This window comes from Budorcas taxicolor, chromosome 10 (assembly GCF_023091745.1).
Source record: "Budorcas taxicolor isolate Tak-1 chromosome 10, Takin1.1, whole genome shotgun sequence".
NCBI classification, from domain to species: Eukaryota; Metazoa; Chordata; class Mammalia; order Artiodactyla; family Bovidae; genus Budorcas; species Budorcas taxicolor.
The window spans coordinates 85707603-85723196 of record NC_068919.1 but is presented as its reverse complement, the minus strand read 5'-3'; the positions used below and the strand labels follow the sequence as shown (position 1 = coordinate 85723196).

At 41.3% G+C, this 15594-nt stretch overlaps 1 protein-coding gene across 1 annotated transcript in view; it reads right to left on the bottom strand.

Moving 5' to 3' along the window:
* GPATCH2L (G-patch domain containing 2 like) overlaps positions 1-15594 on the bottom strand; it is a 59674-nt gene that overhangs the window by 13997 nt on the left and 30083 nt on the right. The window contains exon 8 of the mRNA XM_052646528.1: positions 14373-14458. Coding sequence (XP_052502488.1) covers positions 14373-14458 — 86 coding nt within the window. The remainder of the gene's footprint in view (positions 1-14372; positions 14459-15594) is intronic.

Genomic DNA, 15594 nt, shown 5'->3' with positions numbered 1-15594 from the left:
AGGTAAATGACATTGTACAGATGGCGGTGATCAAAACCATCCCCAAGAACAAGAAACACAAACAGGCAAAATGGCTGTCTGAGGAGGGCTTACAAATAGCTGAGAAAAGAAAAGCAAAAGGCAAAGGAGAAAAGGAAAGGTATACCCATCTAAATGCAGAGTTCCAAAGAACACCAAGGAGAGATAAGAAAGCCTTCCTAAGTGATCAATGCAAAGAAATAGAGGAAAACAACAGAATGAGAAAGACTAGAGACCTTTTCAAGAAAATTAGACATACCAAGGGAACATTTCATGCAAAGATGGGCACAAAAAGAACTGAAATGGACTGGACCTAACAGGAGCAGAAAATATTAAAAAGAGGTGGCAATAATACACAGAACTATTTAAAAAAAGATCTTAATGACCCAGATAACCATGATGGTGTGATCACTCACCTAAAGCCAGACATTCTGGAGTGTGAAGTCAAGTGGGCCTTAGGAAGCATCATGATGAACAAAGCCAGTGGAGGTGATGGAATTCCAGCCTGAGCTATTTCAAATCCTAAAAGATGATGCTGTGAAAGTGTTGCACTCAATATGCCAGCAAATCTGGAAAACTCAGCAGTGGCTACAGGTCTGGAAAAGGTCAGTTTTCATTCCAATTCCAAAGAAGGGCAATGCCAAAGAATGATCAAGCTACTAAACAACTACACTCTTTTCACATGCTAGCAAAATAATGCTCAAATTCTCCAAGCCAGGCTTTGACAGTATGCGAACTGAGAACTTTCAGATGGTAACAACCTGGATTTAGAAAAGGCAGTGGAACCAGAGATCAAACTGCCAACATCTGCTGGATCATAGAAAAAGCAAGAGAATCCAGAAAAACATCTGCTTCAATGACTACGCTAAAGCCTTTGACTTTGTGGATCATAACAAACTGTGGAAAATTCTTAGAGATGGGAATACCAGATCACCCTACCTGCCTCTTGAGAAACCTGTATGCAGGTCAAGAAGCAACAGTTAGAACCGGATATGGAACAACGGATTGGTTCCAAATTGGGAAAAGGAGTACGTCAAGGCTGTATATTGTCACCCTGCTTACTTAACTTCTATGCAGAGCACATCATGCAAAATGGTTGGCTGGATGAAGCACAAGCTGGAACCAAGACTGCCAGGAGAAATATCAATAACCTCAGATATGCAGATGACACCACCCTTACAGCAGACAGCAAAGAACTAAGGAGCCTCTTGATGAGGGTGAAAGAGGAGCATGAAAAAGCTGGCTTAAAACTCAACATTCAAAAAAACAAAGATCACGGCATCCGGTCCCATCACTTCATGGCAAATAGATGGGGGAACAATGGAAACAGTAACAGACTTCATTTTGGGGGGCTGCAAGATCACTGCAGATGGTGACTGCAGCCATGAAATTAAAAGACACTTGCTTCCTGGAAGAAAAGCTATGACAAACCTAGACATTGTATTAAAAAGCAGACACTACTTTGCCAACAAAGGTCCATATAGCCAAAGCTATGGTTTTTCCAGTAGTCATGTATGGATGTGAGAGTTAAACCACAAAGAAGGCTGAGTGCCGAAGAGTTGATGCTTTTGAGCTGAGGTGTTGGAGAAGACTCTTGAGAGTCCCTTGGACTGCTAGGGGATCAAACCAGTCAATCCTAAAGGAAATCAACCCTGAATATTCATTGGAAGGACTGATGCTGAAGTTCCAATAATTTGGCCACCTGATGCAAAGAGCAGACTCATTTGAAAAGACCCTGATGATGGGAAAGATTGAAGGCAGGAGGAGAAGGGGATGACAGAGGATGAGATGGTTGGATGGCATCACCGACTCAATGGACATGAGTGTGAGCAAGCTCCAGGCGATGGTGAAGGACAGGGTAGCCTGGTGTGCTGCAGTACATGGGGTTGCGAAAAGTTGGACACGACTGAGTGACTGAACAAGAAATAGTTGATAATATTGTGTTAATTTCAGGTGTACAGCAAAGTGATTCAGTTATACATATACATGTATGCATTCTTTTTCATATTTTTTCCATATGGCTTGTTACAGAATATTGAGTTCTGTGTTATACAGTAGATCCTTGATGATTATTTTATATACAGTAGGGTTTATATGTTAATCCCTAACTCTTAATTTATCCCTCCCCCCAGCCTTTCCCCTTTGGTAACTGTAAGTTTGTTTTCAATGTCTGTGAGTCTGTTTCTGTTTCGTAAGTATAGTTCATTTCTATCGTATTTTAGAGCCCACATATAAGTGGTATCATATATTTGTCTTTCTCTGACTTACTTGACTCAGTATGAAAATCTCTAGGCCTATCCAGGTTGCTGCAAATGGCACTGTTTCATTTTTTATGGCTCAGTAATACTCCATTTGTGTGTGTGCACATGTGCACAGTACACACGCATCTTCTTTATCCATTCCTCTGTTGATACACATTTAGGTTGCCTCCATGTCTTGGCTATTGTAAATAGTGCTGCAATGAACACTGGGGTGCATATCTTTTCAAATTATGGCTTTCTGCGGATATATGCCCAGGAATGGGATTGCTGGACCACACGGTAATTCTATTTTTAGTTTTCTGAGAAACCGCCATACTCTTTTCCAGTGGCTGCACCAAGTTACATTCCCACCAACAGTGTTAAGAAATTTCCCTTTTCTGCATACCCTCTCCAGCATTTGTTATCTATAGACTTTCTAATGATGGGCATTCTGACTGGTGTGAGGTGGTACGTCACTGTACTTTCAATTTGCATTTCTCTAATTATTAGTGATGTTGAGCATCTTTTCATATGCTTTTTGGCCTTCTGTATGTCTTCTTTAGAAAAATGTTTATTTAGATCTTCTGCTGATTTTTTGATTGGGTTATTGATATTGAGGTGCATGAGCTGTTTGTATATTTTGGAGATTAACTGCTTGTTGGTCACTTCATTTGCAAGTATTTTCTCCCGTTCTGTGGGCTGTCCTTTCATTTTGCTTATGGTTTCCTATGGTATGCAAAAGCTTTTAAGTTGAATTAGGTTCCACTTGTTTATTTTTGTTTTCATTACTCAAGGAGGTGGACCCAAAAATATATTGCTGTGATTTAAGTCAGTTTTCTATGTTTTCCTCAGAGTTTTAGAGCATCGATATCTTACATTTAGGTTTATAATCCATTTTGAGTTTATTTTTGTGTATGGTGTTAAGAGGATGTTCTAATTGTACACGCAGTTGCCTAGCTTTCCCCGCACAACTTATGGAAGAGACTGTCTTTTCTCCATTGTATATTCCTGCCTGCTTTTATCACAGGTTGATCACAGATGTGTGGATTTGTTCCTGGGCTTTTGATCCTGTTCCACTGATCTGTATTTCTGCTTTTGTGCCAGTACGCATACTGTTTTGATGACTGTAGTTTTGTAGTATAGTCTGAAGTCAGGGACCCCAATTCCTTCAGCACTCTTTTCCTTTTTCAGGATTGCTTTGGTTACTTGGGGTCTTCTGGATTTCCATACAAATCAAAAAATTTTGTTCCAGTTCTGTGAAAATGCCACTGGTAATTTGATAGGGATTGCACTGAATCTACAGACTACTTTGGGTAGTACAGTATTTCGACAATATTGATTCTTAAGAACATGGCATATCTTTCCGTATGTTGTCTGTCATCTTTGATTTCTTTCATCAGTATCTTATAGTTTTCAGAGTACAGGTCTTTTGTCTCCTTAGGTAGGTTTATTCAGAAGTATTTTCTTTTTGATGTGATGGTAAATGGGATTGTTTCCTTAATTTCTCTTTCTAGTCTTCTGTTGTTAGTATACAAAAATTCAAGAGATTTCTGTGTATTAACTTTGTATCCTGCAACTTTACTGAATTCCCTGATGAGCTCTAGTAGTTTTCTGGTAGCATCTTTAGAATTTTCTATGTATAGTGTATGTCATTTCCAATTTGGATTCCTTTTATTACTTTTTCTTCTCTGATTGCCATGGCTAGGATACTGGTATGCTATTTCATTTCCCTGCTTCCTCCTTCCTCTCAACCTAGACAAATCCTACCCCTGATTAAAGGACCAAGCTGAGTGAGTCTCACATTTGCACACAGCTTTCCTTGAACATTCTAGGCCTTATCAGTCATGAACCATTATTTAACTGGTGCATATGTATCTGCTTTCTCTAAAGAGGCTAACGTCCTTGGGAACAGGGACCATGTTTACATTTATTTCCTAATTTTCCAGTGACCTACCAACTTTAGCACAAGGCACATAGCTGACCCCCACTAAGTATCTGTTGACTAAAATGGCTATGAATGAATGAAAGCTTTATAAACAAAAATTCTCAATTGTACACTTACAGGAGATTCAAATGGTAAATTTTTTTTAGCCATGCTGCGCAGTTTGCAGGATCTTAGTCCCCTGACCAGGGATCAAACTTTGGTCTATGGCAGTGAAAGCACTGAGTCCTAACCACTGGACCACCAGGGTATTCCCTAAAATGGTAAATTTTATGTTATGATATTTTAATACAACTTTTAAAAACGCAGCCAGAGTACAAAGCATATACAAAAGACTCTAATAAAATTATATCAGATGAGCTACTAATTGGTAGTCCTAGCCGGGGAATCAAGTCTCATGGCTTAATAGCCTTAAAAATGAAACCGCACTCAAATCTAAGAGAATCTAGTTAGCAAGGCAACAAGACTACTGTTGAATAGGCAAATTTTCCTATTCAGAGGTCCCCAATCTGGCAACTTCCACAGTTTAAAAGCATATGGGCATGTGCACCCACATGCTGCCCTCTCACCCTCACACACACACACATATACTCTCTCTCTCTTTAAACAGCAAAAGCTTGAGTCAATTCAATTTATAAACAAGAAAAAATAGGAATTTGACTGAAATCATAAGAAATATTTTAGAATGCAAAGAACACTACAAAAGGCAGATATTTACAATATAAAGCCTATGGTCCAAAAAATTCCACCTAAGTCACCTTTTATTGATCATTCGCGTTTATATGGCAAAAGACAGTAAGTTAGGTACTCCATGAATAGTTAATTCTGAAATCCCAAGTGAAATTAAGTATAAGTGCGTAAAATAGCGGAAATGATCCATTTTTTACACCTTACGGAGTTCTGGGAATAAGCCTAAATCGGCATGCTGATTTAATAATAAGACACACATAAGACAGAATGTCAGGGATAGACAGGTCTAAATGTAGAGGTATTAACTGCCTTGGAAGTCAAAGACACAGCCAGAAAAGTGAAACTACAAATTTTGTTTCTCCTCAAAACAGAGAAATGTACAGAACAGAGCTTCCATTTTTTCCACAAGCAAGGTGCTTGAATAAATACTATCCAAGCCCTTTGTTCTAGTTCAATCAAAAGTGAAAGTGAAAGTCTCTCAGTCTTATCTGACTCTTTGCCCATGGACTTCTCCAGGCCAGAATACTGGAATGGGTAGCCGTTCCCTCCTCCAGGGGATGTTCCCAACCCAGGGATTGAACCCAAGTCTCCCACATTGCAGGCAGATTCTTTACCAGCCGAGCCACTGGGGAAGCCCAGCTCAATCATGCTTCTCCTAAAGACCTAGAGAAAGAGAAAAGTCAAGCAAAGGGAAAACAGTTTACAGCCATGCTCCCTTCTTCTTTACCTTAAGCTCACTAAAGGACTCACTAAAACGTTTCAGATTAAACGTTAACCCCATTTCTTCAAACTAAACAATGTTATTAGACATCAAGACAGTGGCTACCCTTGAGCTGTGGCTAGTGGAAGAAGAAGGACAGCTGCTAGAAAAGGCTCAGGCAACTTGCAGGATTCTTTCTGGGAATGTTCCATTTCTGCATCTAGATGCTGGGTTTACTTGGATGTAGCTTCATGAAAATTCATCAGGTGTGTATTTCTTCGTACACTTCTCTGTAAGTATATTATCCTTCAATAAAAATTTAATTAAAAACTACTGCTTCTTCAAGGTCAATGTTTATGAAATGCTAAGTTTTGACAGATACAAAATAACATTCATAAGAAAAACACTCAAAAGGGTTTTAAGGTAGTAATTCTTAAAGTATCAACTTGAGCTAAACAAAACAAATACTGCCTTTTATTTACACACCATCCATCATTTCACAGCTCTGTGTGCTTGATATATGTCAAGAAGATGGCTGAGGGCACATATTATCACTCTTTATGGACCTAGTCCTAGCGTAACATTTATCCCACATTTTCAAGGAATGACACATTTTGGAATAAAAATGTTTGCATTTTAAACCATTTTAAATGGAAAGGCAATGGTTTTTTAAATGCTTATTTTAGTAAAATGAAAATAAGTATTACTTGCGTACTCTTCTACACATAGTTATCCACTGCACTATATAGTGCAGCATCCTGAGGAGGCTGCTGTGTGCTCCAGGTGGTCCTTGCACCACCTGCCCCCTGGGCCTTGCTTCCTGGGTCCCCCCCCAACTGGTCTCTGCTCAGCAATGTTGAGGGCTTCGGGGTTAACTGTCCCTACGTTAAATGACTTCCGACTGCTAAAGCCTTCAGCCTGCCACTTCTCTGCAGCAAATGGTCTACTTCTACCATCCCATTCCCACTCCTAATTGTTACACCTTCGAAATTCATAAATTCCTCTTAGGAAAGAACTGGAGGCTTTCTGAAACCAGACAACACGGCTGAGTAAGTCAATAACCTTATTTTGTCATAAAGTACGTAGTTCTGTGTGGCCTATTTCCTTTCTACTCCGGCGGGGAGTTTGGCTCCTTTCACTGTCCACTGAGTTTCTACCTGGTGGGGGAGATGATATGGTGGTGAACGAAACAGCCTCTTCCCGAATGGACTTTATAGCCTGGGCCACTTCCAGAAGCACAGCTTTCACGGTTACAGAACCTGTATGGGAAGGAGCCGAGGCAGGCCTAAAGGGACGCCATGCTCACTCCTAAAACTCAGCTTAGTGCTCCTTCCCTCTTAAAACATTTCTCTTGAGACCATTTCCAGGTTGGAGAGTCATTTCATAAGAGGAAGAATAACTTCACAACTTAGGGCTGAGTAACAACAACAAATACTGTGTTGTTTTCACTCTGACAATGCCGCTGTCTCCCAAGACAGAAACTGAAGCGGGCCAAAACTCAGGTGAGGAGGCATCACAAAGGGCTGGGGAACGGCGTGGGCTTCCCCTTCTCCTGGCACGCAGACCCCGATCCTTATCCACTGAGTGGCAGAAAATTTAACTACATTTCTTTTTTTAATTTTAACTCTTTTTTTTTTCTTTTAAAGAGCAGTGAAAGTTGCTCTTGTACGGTGAACCATGTACTGTGCGAGGAGGGAGCGGATCTTTCAGTTGTGCAGAGGCAAAAAAAAAGGCTAAGTACTAGTTAAGCTAAAGCCACCACCAAGTTAAAACTCCTTCTCAACTGAAGTGACATATGGTTAACAGAATCATGTCAGGAGCTTTTACAAAATACACATCTCCCACCATGCAGGGATGGAAGAAGAATCTGTAATATGTTTATTTTGAAATTCTACCTCAGGTAATTCTGATAAGCTTCTACCTACTGTGAGAATTACTGAGCTAAAAAAAAAAAAACCAAAGAAACTCCCAAGGCCAAGCTAGTCCATAAAATAGATCTAAATATTTAACTTAAAGAATAACAGAGTAACTAAATGAATATAAATGTAGATGAAAAATATATTTATTATTCCCCAGCATGCAAGCAATTAACCCAGAGAAAAGACAGGCTACGTTCGTTCTGTTTCGTCTAATCTGGGCCTCAGTATTCTTCGGGCACTATTTCCTTCACAGCATGAGTGCTGGGTCAGTACTTCTCCTAAACCATCACATTCAGCAGCATTTGCTTAAAGGATCTGGGGGCGGTGGGGGTGGAATGAACATTAAAAACATTAAATACACTCTTTAAAAATTCTTACTTCAGGAAAAAAAAATCACTAAATTCACATTGTAACTGTGAAGGTGAATGTTGAAGATTAAAAATTAATTGAAAGAGTATTCTGTATATTCACACGTAAACACAACACGTCTATTTTATTTTTTACTGCAGGTAACTAAAAAGATCAGGTGAGTTGTTAAAACTGCAGTGTTACTTAGGAAACTGGGCAGGTCACTATGTCCTTGGGGCAGGAATGTACTTTTAGGGGAAGAAAAACTTACTTTGAGAAATACATGCATGTTTAACAGAACCAATGTTGGCAAAAAATAAATAAATAACTGAAGTGACTGCTTTAGATTTAGAACAAAGATGTTTAAAGTCATTCCTAAGGAAAGGAAACAGTCTTCTGTCAACAGCAAGCTAATTTTTAAGGAATGGTTCACCTTCAAAAAGCACTCATTTTTAAAACTCATTGAAAAGTTCATGTTTGGGGATGAAATAAAAATAAAATTTATTTTTAAAAGATATTTATTTTCTGTACTTTTCCTTTAAAACACACAAATAAGTAACATCAGGGAAAAACTATTGATATTTCTAAGGACCAAAGGTCATATACATCATATATTCCAATTATTCTCCTTAATTACTAATCTATTCACCTCAATTATTTTTAACAAAAATTTATGGAGGCCTACACTGTGCTGGGTGCAGAGGTTATACACAAAATGACTGAGCCAAGGGCCCATCCACCAGGAGCTCACAGCAGAGGGAGGGAGGCCGATGCATAAAGAACTAACAGGTGTCACAAGACACTGAGCTGTAATCAAGGAGCAAGGAAAGTGAGAGGGGAGCATGAGGGAAAAGAGGAGTAAACAAACCTAAGGAGTACAGGCCCGCTCCTCACGTGTGACTTTACCTTCAGGGTTAAGCGACATTTATTAAACACCCGGTCGGGGAAATATATCTTCACAGACTTGCACATATGACAGGATCCAGGCCTAAGACACTAGAAACAGGAGTGTCGCAGGGAGGAGAGAAAACCACCTCCCGATCAGAGGACACAAAGGAGGTTTTAGGAAGAGATCCTGGCAATCTCACTCGTGTTTTCACTCAAACCAAACCCTCAGCAGTTTGTGACAAACTGCTCGCCAGCACCTGAACATTCTCTGTAATCTACTTACTTCCCTTTGCTGGGCAAAGGCTGGCATATCATGAAGCTGTCTCATGCCACCCAAAGGAGCACAACAGTTCCATATCCGTTGGAAGGATGGGTATATTACAGTAGCAAAACGAGAGAGAGAGAAAATGCTTTCATCATTCCATACCTGGCAGTAAGATGCCAGCTGGCTGAGAGCTGCTATAAATGAGACTGTCCAACGGAGGACAAGATTCCAGAACTGTGCACTATAGAATGAGACGTCCCGGTAGGAGTGGGCAGCCTTATGGACAACGTTACAGCACAAACATTTCCTAACACATGACCAAAACCAAGCACTAAAAGAGGTGAGCGAGAGCTGCTGTGCATCACAGCATCCCCAGCAGACAGAGGACTAATAGAAGGTTCTTTCCCCCAAGCCCCGAGGTAAAACCTGAGGCTGTTTACTATGGCTCCAAAGGTCAAAATTAATAGCATGAATTGAGTCTTCTTTTTGCTCTTTGAAACTCCTTGTCAAGTGGCACAGCCAGCTGGGCACACAACTCTGATATGCAGATCACAGCATTTGTGAACAGATACAATGAATTACAATGAGTCAGCCTATCATATTTCAACTAACAGGAAGGTCTCTCTCTCTTTCACCCAAGCACCCAAATGCCTTCTCTTATAGTCCACTTGGGGTCATTTTAAACACCTCAAGAATCTATACTAAATACTCATTAGCAAATGACTCTGGAAACCAACTCAACTTTTGTAAAACTGCAGTTATCCTTAGAACAGGGTAGTGTAGTTAACTATATAACAAAAATAAGTATTAGCTACCAGTATGCTAAATATACAAGTATATTATTTCATTTTGGTCCCGGACCAGCCCCCAAAATATTGATATTTTCATTTTCAAGGTGAGGAAATTGAAGTATGGGGAGGTTAATTCTTTTGCCCAGGTAAAAGCCAAGACTCTTATCTGAGTCTGCCTCAAACTAATATGAGATTAAAAACTTAAAAGAAAGAATAAAAGAAATGGTGATATACTACAAAGTGATCACTGAAAATAGAGGAAAGATCAGGAAAGTTGAAGAAACTCAAAACTGCCGCAAGATATTCAAAAACTACAACTGGCGACTTGTGCATCATACAAAGAGATGTAGCAATTTATAAGTTCCAGTTATGGTTCTCTAAGACAATAATGGTTTAAAAAAAAAACAACTACCTTTCAATCAATAAATCTCTCATTTTGGAAAAAGCTGCCTACAGCACTGGTTCCTTATTGCCATTCTGGGACTGTGTCCTTGACAGCAACACCAGCGCTTCTACCAGAACACCAATCACACCATCTGCTGTCTGAGCAGCAGCAACTCTCAGCACCAGCACCCGGTTTCACTGCTTTAATAGCAACAGCCCAACACCAGCAACCGAACAACCCAACCCCAACAGCTAGCTTCCGAAGTTTATCCCTATATCCCCTGCCCACGGTCCAGCTACTCACACACTCACCCATCAGCTCTGCCCATCTGCCCACCACTAAGTATTGGACCTCCTGCTCTCCTCCTCCCCTGCAGCAGTTCTCCAAGGCTAAGAGAAGCCCAGAATGGTCCCTTCCGTACAGAACTGTGCTCACAACATCCAAGCACAGGCCAATTATGAAATGGGCTTTCCTGTTAAGTAAATTACAAAGCACCAGTTCTAAAACCATATGCCTTTAGGGCAATAGTTCCCAATCCTGGCTGCATGTTAGAGACACCTGGGAGCTCCAAAATACTGCCAATGCCTGGGCCTCATCCCAGGCCAATTAAATCAGAATCTTGCAAAGTGGGGGACCAGCCTGGATATACTTTTTTTTTTTTTTTAAAGCTTCTCAGGTGATTCAAAAGTACAGCCAGGGTTGAAAACCAGAAAACTTCAGTATTTCTAGGGTGGTATTTCTGAAAACCTCTTAGCCCACAAATGAATTAGGTGGTATAAAGACCACAAAGGTTCGCTCTCACTGCATCTGCCATCTGGGCGGTATTAAAATGACACATTGATCACATTTCTCTTAAAATCATGCCCCCATTATGTCTCGTTTATGGCAGTGGAATGCTAAACAAGCGAGTACCTTGAGGCCACTCACTACCCCCCAGCGGTCCCCAAGCCTCACTTGGAGAAGGCTCTAGCAGTGAGGAGGTGCTTGAACCCCTCTCTCGCAGCTGAGGGTTTGGGGGGGAGTTGAACTGGTCCCATCCAGGCAGGAAGCAGCCTCAGCTCAGTAACGACAGGAGGAAACCTTCACAGTCCAGGCATGATCATCAAACTCTTTGTGCTCTTACAGGAGAGTAATTATAGGCATGTGAAAAAAGGGAAGCACTCCCCGAGGAACTCTTCCTCACATGCTTCCCAAGAGGCAGTAGGGCCATTAAAAATTCCATGATGAAGAGGAAAAACAGCCTGGGAACAGCCAGGAGGCAATACAGCAAATTAATACACCAGGCCTCCTCGGGGAAAGCTGTGATAAAACAGGAAACACTTCTCTCTTCGCAAAATAAAATTATACCGCTAATGATAACATAGTCACCACACACACGCGCACAAATCGTTCTAATGATGGGTGTGAAATTCCCAATGCTGCCCAGATGCTTTGAAAGGAATCTTTACGGCAAATAAAATGGAACAAGAAGACAAAATTTCCATTCGAAACAGTTTTTAATATGGTTATTCACCTGCCTCTTCCCTACCACCACTGCTCTCTAACAGTCCTTCCCTAGGTGCCAGGTTTTGTTAAATGGTCCACCCTTTGCAAAGCCCACCAACGACTTCTGAATCCGATAGCATCCGTCAGCCACACTGGAGCTAGGCTGCTCCTTCTCTGCTGACCCCTTGCCGGGCAGGGACCTCATTATTAAGGAAAACAGGGAGCCCCGAGGGAAGTGTCTCATCACACACATTTCCTAAAACCTGTGGAGGTCACTTGTGCTGACTATTTCCCACAGATCGGGGTTTCCCAAACTTCATTGCTTGTGTGCCCTCATCAGTAAAAAAAAATCTGAACACTCCTTTATATGTAATACGTACACATAAAACAAAAATATGTGCTGCTAGACTAATTAATATATGTATAACTTAAAAAAAAATTTTTTAAGGATAAAATAATAAATAAATGTAAGTTTAAAAATGTTCTTCCCGTGCCCCAAAGATCCTTCATGTTTGCAACCCCGCTTTGTGTCTACTGACCCAGGAATGACGCCAGGCAGGACAAGGATGAGCTGTAAGTGTCCACACTCTCTCATCCTGCTTCAGCAATAGTGGGAAGCAATAAGCGCTATTTCCACAGAGCTGAGTGCACCAGAAGCTCAGCCTCGGCTTCCTTACGTTTCCAAGTCTGGCCACAGGCACGGCCGGTAAGAGAACAAAGATAATGATGTGAATAATGAGATGCACAAAGAAACATGAAGCTCACACCCACTCCAACCAGGACGAGGCCTTAAAGGCAGCAGGAAACCGGACAAAAGCATGGATATGCCAATCTCAGCACAGCTCAAGGCAGCAGAAGTGAGGGGGGAGGACAAATGATCCTCCTGCAGTATCCGACATGACATGGTGCTACTCACAGAGTCTTCCTAAAGAGCACACGTGGACATTATTTTACCTGGTATTAAGACACGTAGCTGGAGGACTGCTTTCCCATGGACTGAAATTTCATTTTCCAAGACAGCCTGAGCACTACCACCTCTAAGAGAAGCTCCCTGAGCCTGAGTTAGGAGCTGCTCTTCTGAGTTGCTTTCACTCCGGTGCACACATTTAGGTACCTGTCATTCCTAACTGTAGTTGTCCATTTCCACACCTGAGCCTCCCATGAGGATATAAGCTCCTTTAGCATAGTATTAAATGTTTAAACAAAGTACCTGGCACATAGTAAAGTGAAAGGAAGTGAAAGTGTGAGTCACTCAGTTGTGACGGACTCTTTGCAACCCCAGGGACTGTAGCCCACCAGGCTCCTTTGTCCATGGGATTTTCCAGGCAAGGATACTGGAGTGGGTTGCCATTCCCTTCTCCAGGGAATCTGTCCCACCCAGGGATTGAACCTGGATCTCCTGCATTGCAGGCAGATTCTTTACCACCTGAGTCACCAAGGAAGGCTTCCCAGGAAAGCACACAGTAAGGAGTCAGGAAATGATGAATGAATGATGGCTAAATAGCACGTGACTAAGAAAAGGCTTTACAGTAGTTTACTAATATCTCCTAATTTTCCAAGCTCTTACTTAACACCATGCGTGACAGTCTCTTTTCAAAAGTTTTTCCTACTGAAATACTACTTTTCCAGTAGAAGGTCAGGAAGGCGGTTATAGTGCAGAGCTCATTATTATAGGCCATAGCAAATATCCTAACTATATCCATGAAAAAAATCATTTCTTAGTGCAGCCTGCCCCCCAAATCTATGAATATATCCATTTAACAATGTGTTAGGAAGAATAAAGAAAAGAAAATCATTGGAACCTTGGAAAGAAATTCTTTGTGCCACGAGAAATAATAAAGGTTCTATGGTTCAGCCTATTAGCTGCTCCTTGTGCGCAATAACCCACTAGGGCATGCCATCATAGAAACCATATTTACTTTGCATTCACCCAACTTGAGAGAATGTATATTCAGAGGCACTGATTTCATTCTGCTATGCAAGTGCAGGATTTATCCTGACAAATTCATACTGAATGCCCCGTAAGCGCCAGATACTGTGTTAGGCGTGGGGGACGGACAAGGTCCCAGCACTCTGAAGCTTATAGTCTAGTGAGAGACAAGGGGGAAAGTAAGAAGAAAAACAAAACAACAATAAAGCCATTACAGACTGTAATTAAAGCTCTAAAGGAAAGAGAGAGAGAACGAGCGGTGAGAGGTGCAGGCAGGCGCTTTCACACAGGATAGCCCGAAGGGGTCCTCCCAGAGGAGGCGGCCCCAGCTGGGGTGAGAAAGAGCCAACCGCGGGAAGAGCTCTAAGACAGCAGTCCAGCAGAGGGAACGCGTGCGAAGGTTCAGCAGCAGGAAAGAGTTGTGAATCTGAAGAATAAAACAGAGCTCCCAGGCACAGCTGGACCTCTCCTTCGGTGAGGAGGAAGCAGTCTATGAGAGGAGGCTGGACGAGAAGGCAGGAGTCAGATCACAGAGGATGAGGCAGAACTTAGATCAAACCTGAGGTTTTAAATCAGACAGTAAGCCATGGGACCACAGGAAAGATACTTCAACACTCTGCCTCAGTTCCTGCCTCTCTAAAACAACTCCTGACCTCAAAAAGTTGTTGAGAGATCAAAGCGGACAGTATACACTAACATACTTTAATCTGAAAAGGCTTATAAAAGGCCAATAGTATCATCTAGAAAAGACAGTCACTAGGACACAATTACCTGGCAGAGCAGTGTGCTGGTGAACATCTTCGGTGAGAAGCGTCAGCAAGAACATCCAGGGAGTAAAGGGGAGAGAGAGGATTAAACTGCAGGAATAAATGAGATTATTTCAGTGAGGCTTACATGAAACAGACCTGATCCTAAAGGGCTACCTGCTACTTGCTAACTTTTCCCCTTTGACTTTTCAACTCTCCTGTCATACCACAGACACCGCTCAATCAATTTGTGCACAGTCAACAGTGTACCCACAAATGTAGCGTAACTAATCTAGCCAGCCTCAAAAACAGACTCTTCCTTGGTAAGCAGCAGTTTTTCAAAAACTTCCGATACATAATAATTACTTAAGTGGCAGAATACAGTACTTTCTAACAGACATAAAGGGAACTTCTGCCTACTGATTTTCAGCCCTTGTTCCCAAGAATACCAGCATGAAACTACCTTGTCCTTATCCTGGCAGATGTTTCCAGTGAATAACTGGTTAGCACAAACCAGCAGCAGTGTAGTGGAAACAGAACTAGGTTAAGAATTAGAATATCCAACGTTTAGTTCCAGCCTACCACTGAGCTATCATATGGTAAAAACTACAAAAGCTCTTTGGGCTTTACCATCCTCATCTGTAAAACAGATGTATCACTATCTGTCTTACCTATTTCGTGGGATTACTGTGAGGGCTACATAAAATACCGCTTTTGGTTTAGAAAGTAATTTCAGTCTCATCTGTAAAACACCTATTCACCTCAAAAGGGGGCTGTAAGGATCCATTGGGACACTATATAAAAGTATCTCACTTTATGTTGGCTAGTCTTCTTTGGATTTTTTTCTGCAATAAATACTCCTCCCCCCACATTTCAGAAATAAATATACATGAATACTAGAAGAACAGTGAATGGTGTTAATAATTTCAAAAGAACTTAGAAAGTACAGGAATCAAGCAGCTGTCTGTCATAGAGCTTCCAGTCCCAGTGCTGTGTGACTGGGCAAATGGTTTAAACCTCGTTTGTAGATGATCCATCTCATCTGTAAAGTAACAGATCTGGATGAGATGATCATCACAGGTCTCTCTGCCTTTAGATTCTGATGCAAATACAATTAACACTCTAGCGTAGCACTCCCCAAACTGCACTCTCTAGCGTTCCACCTTAATGACTGTCTTCCGAACACCAGCTCTACCTTTTATTTTCCTTCATATTAAGTTTTACTCGGCATTGTCATCACTGTATTT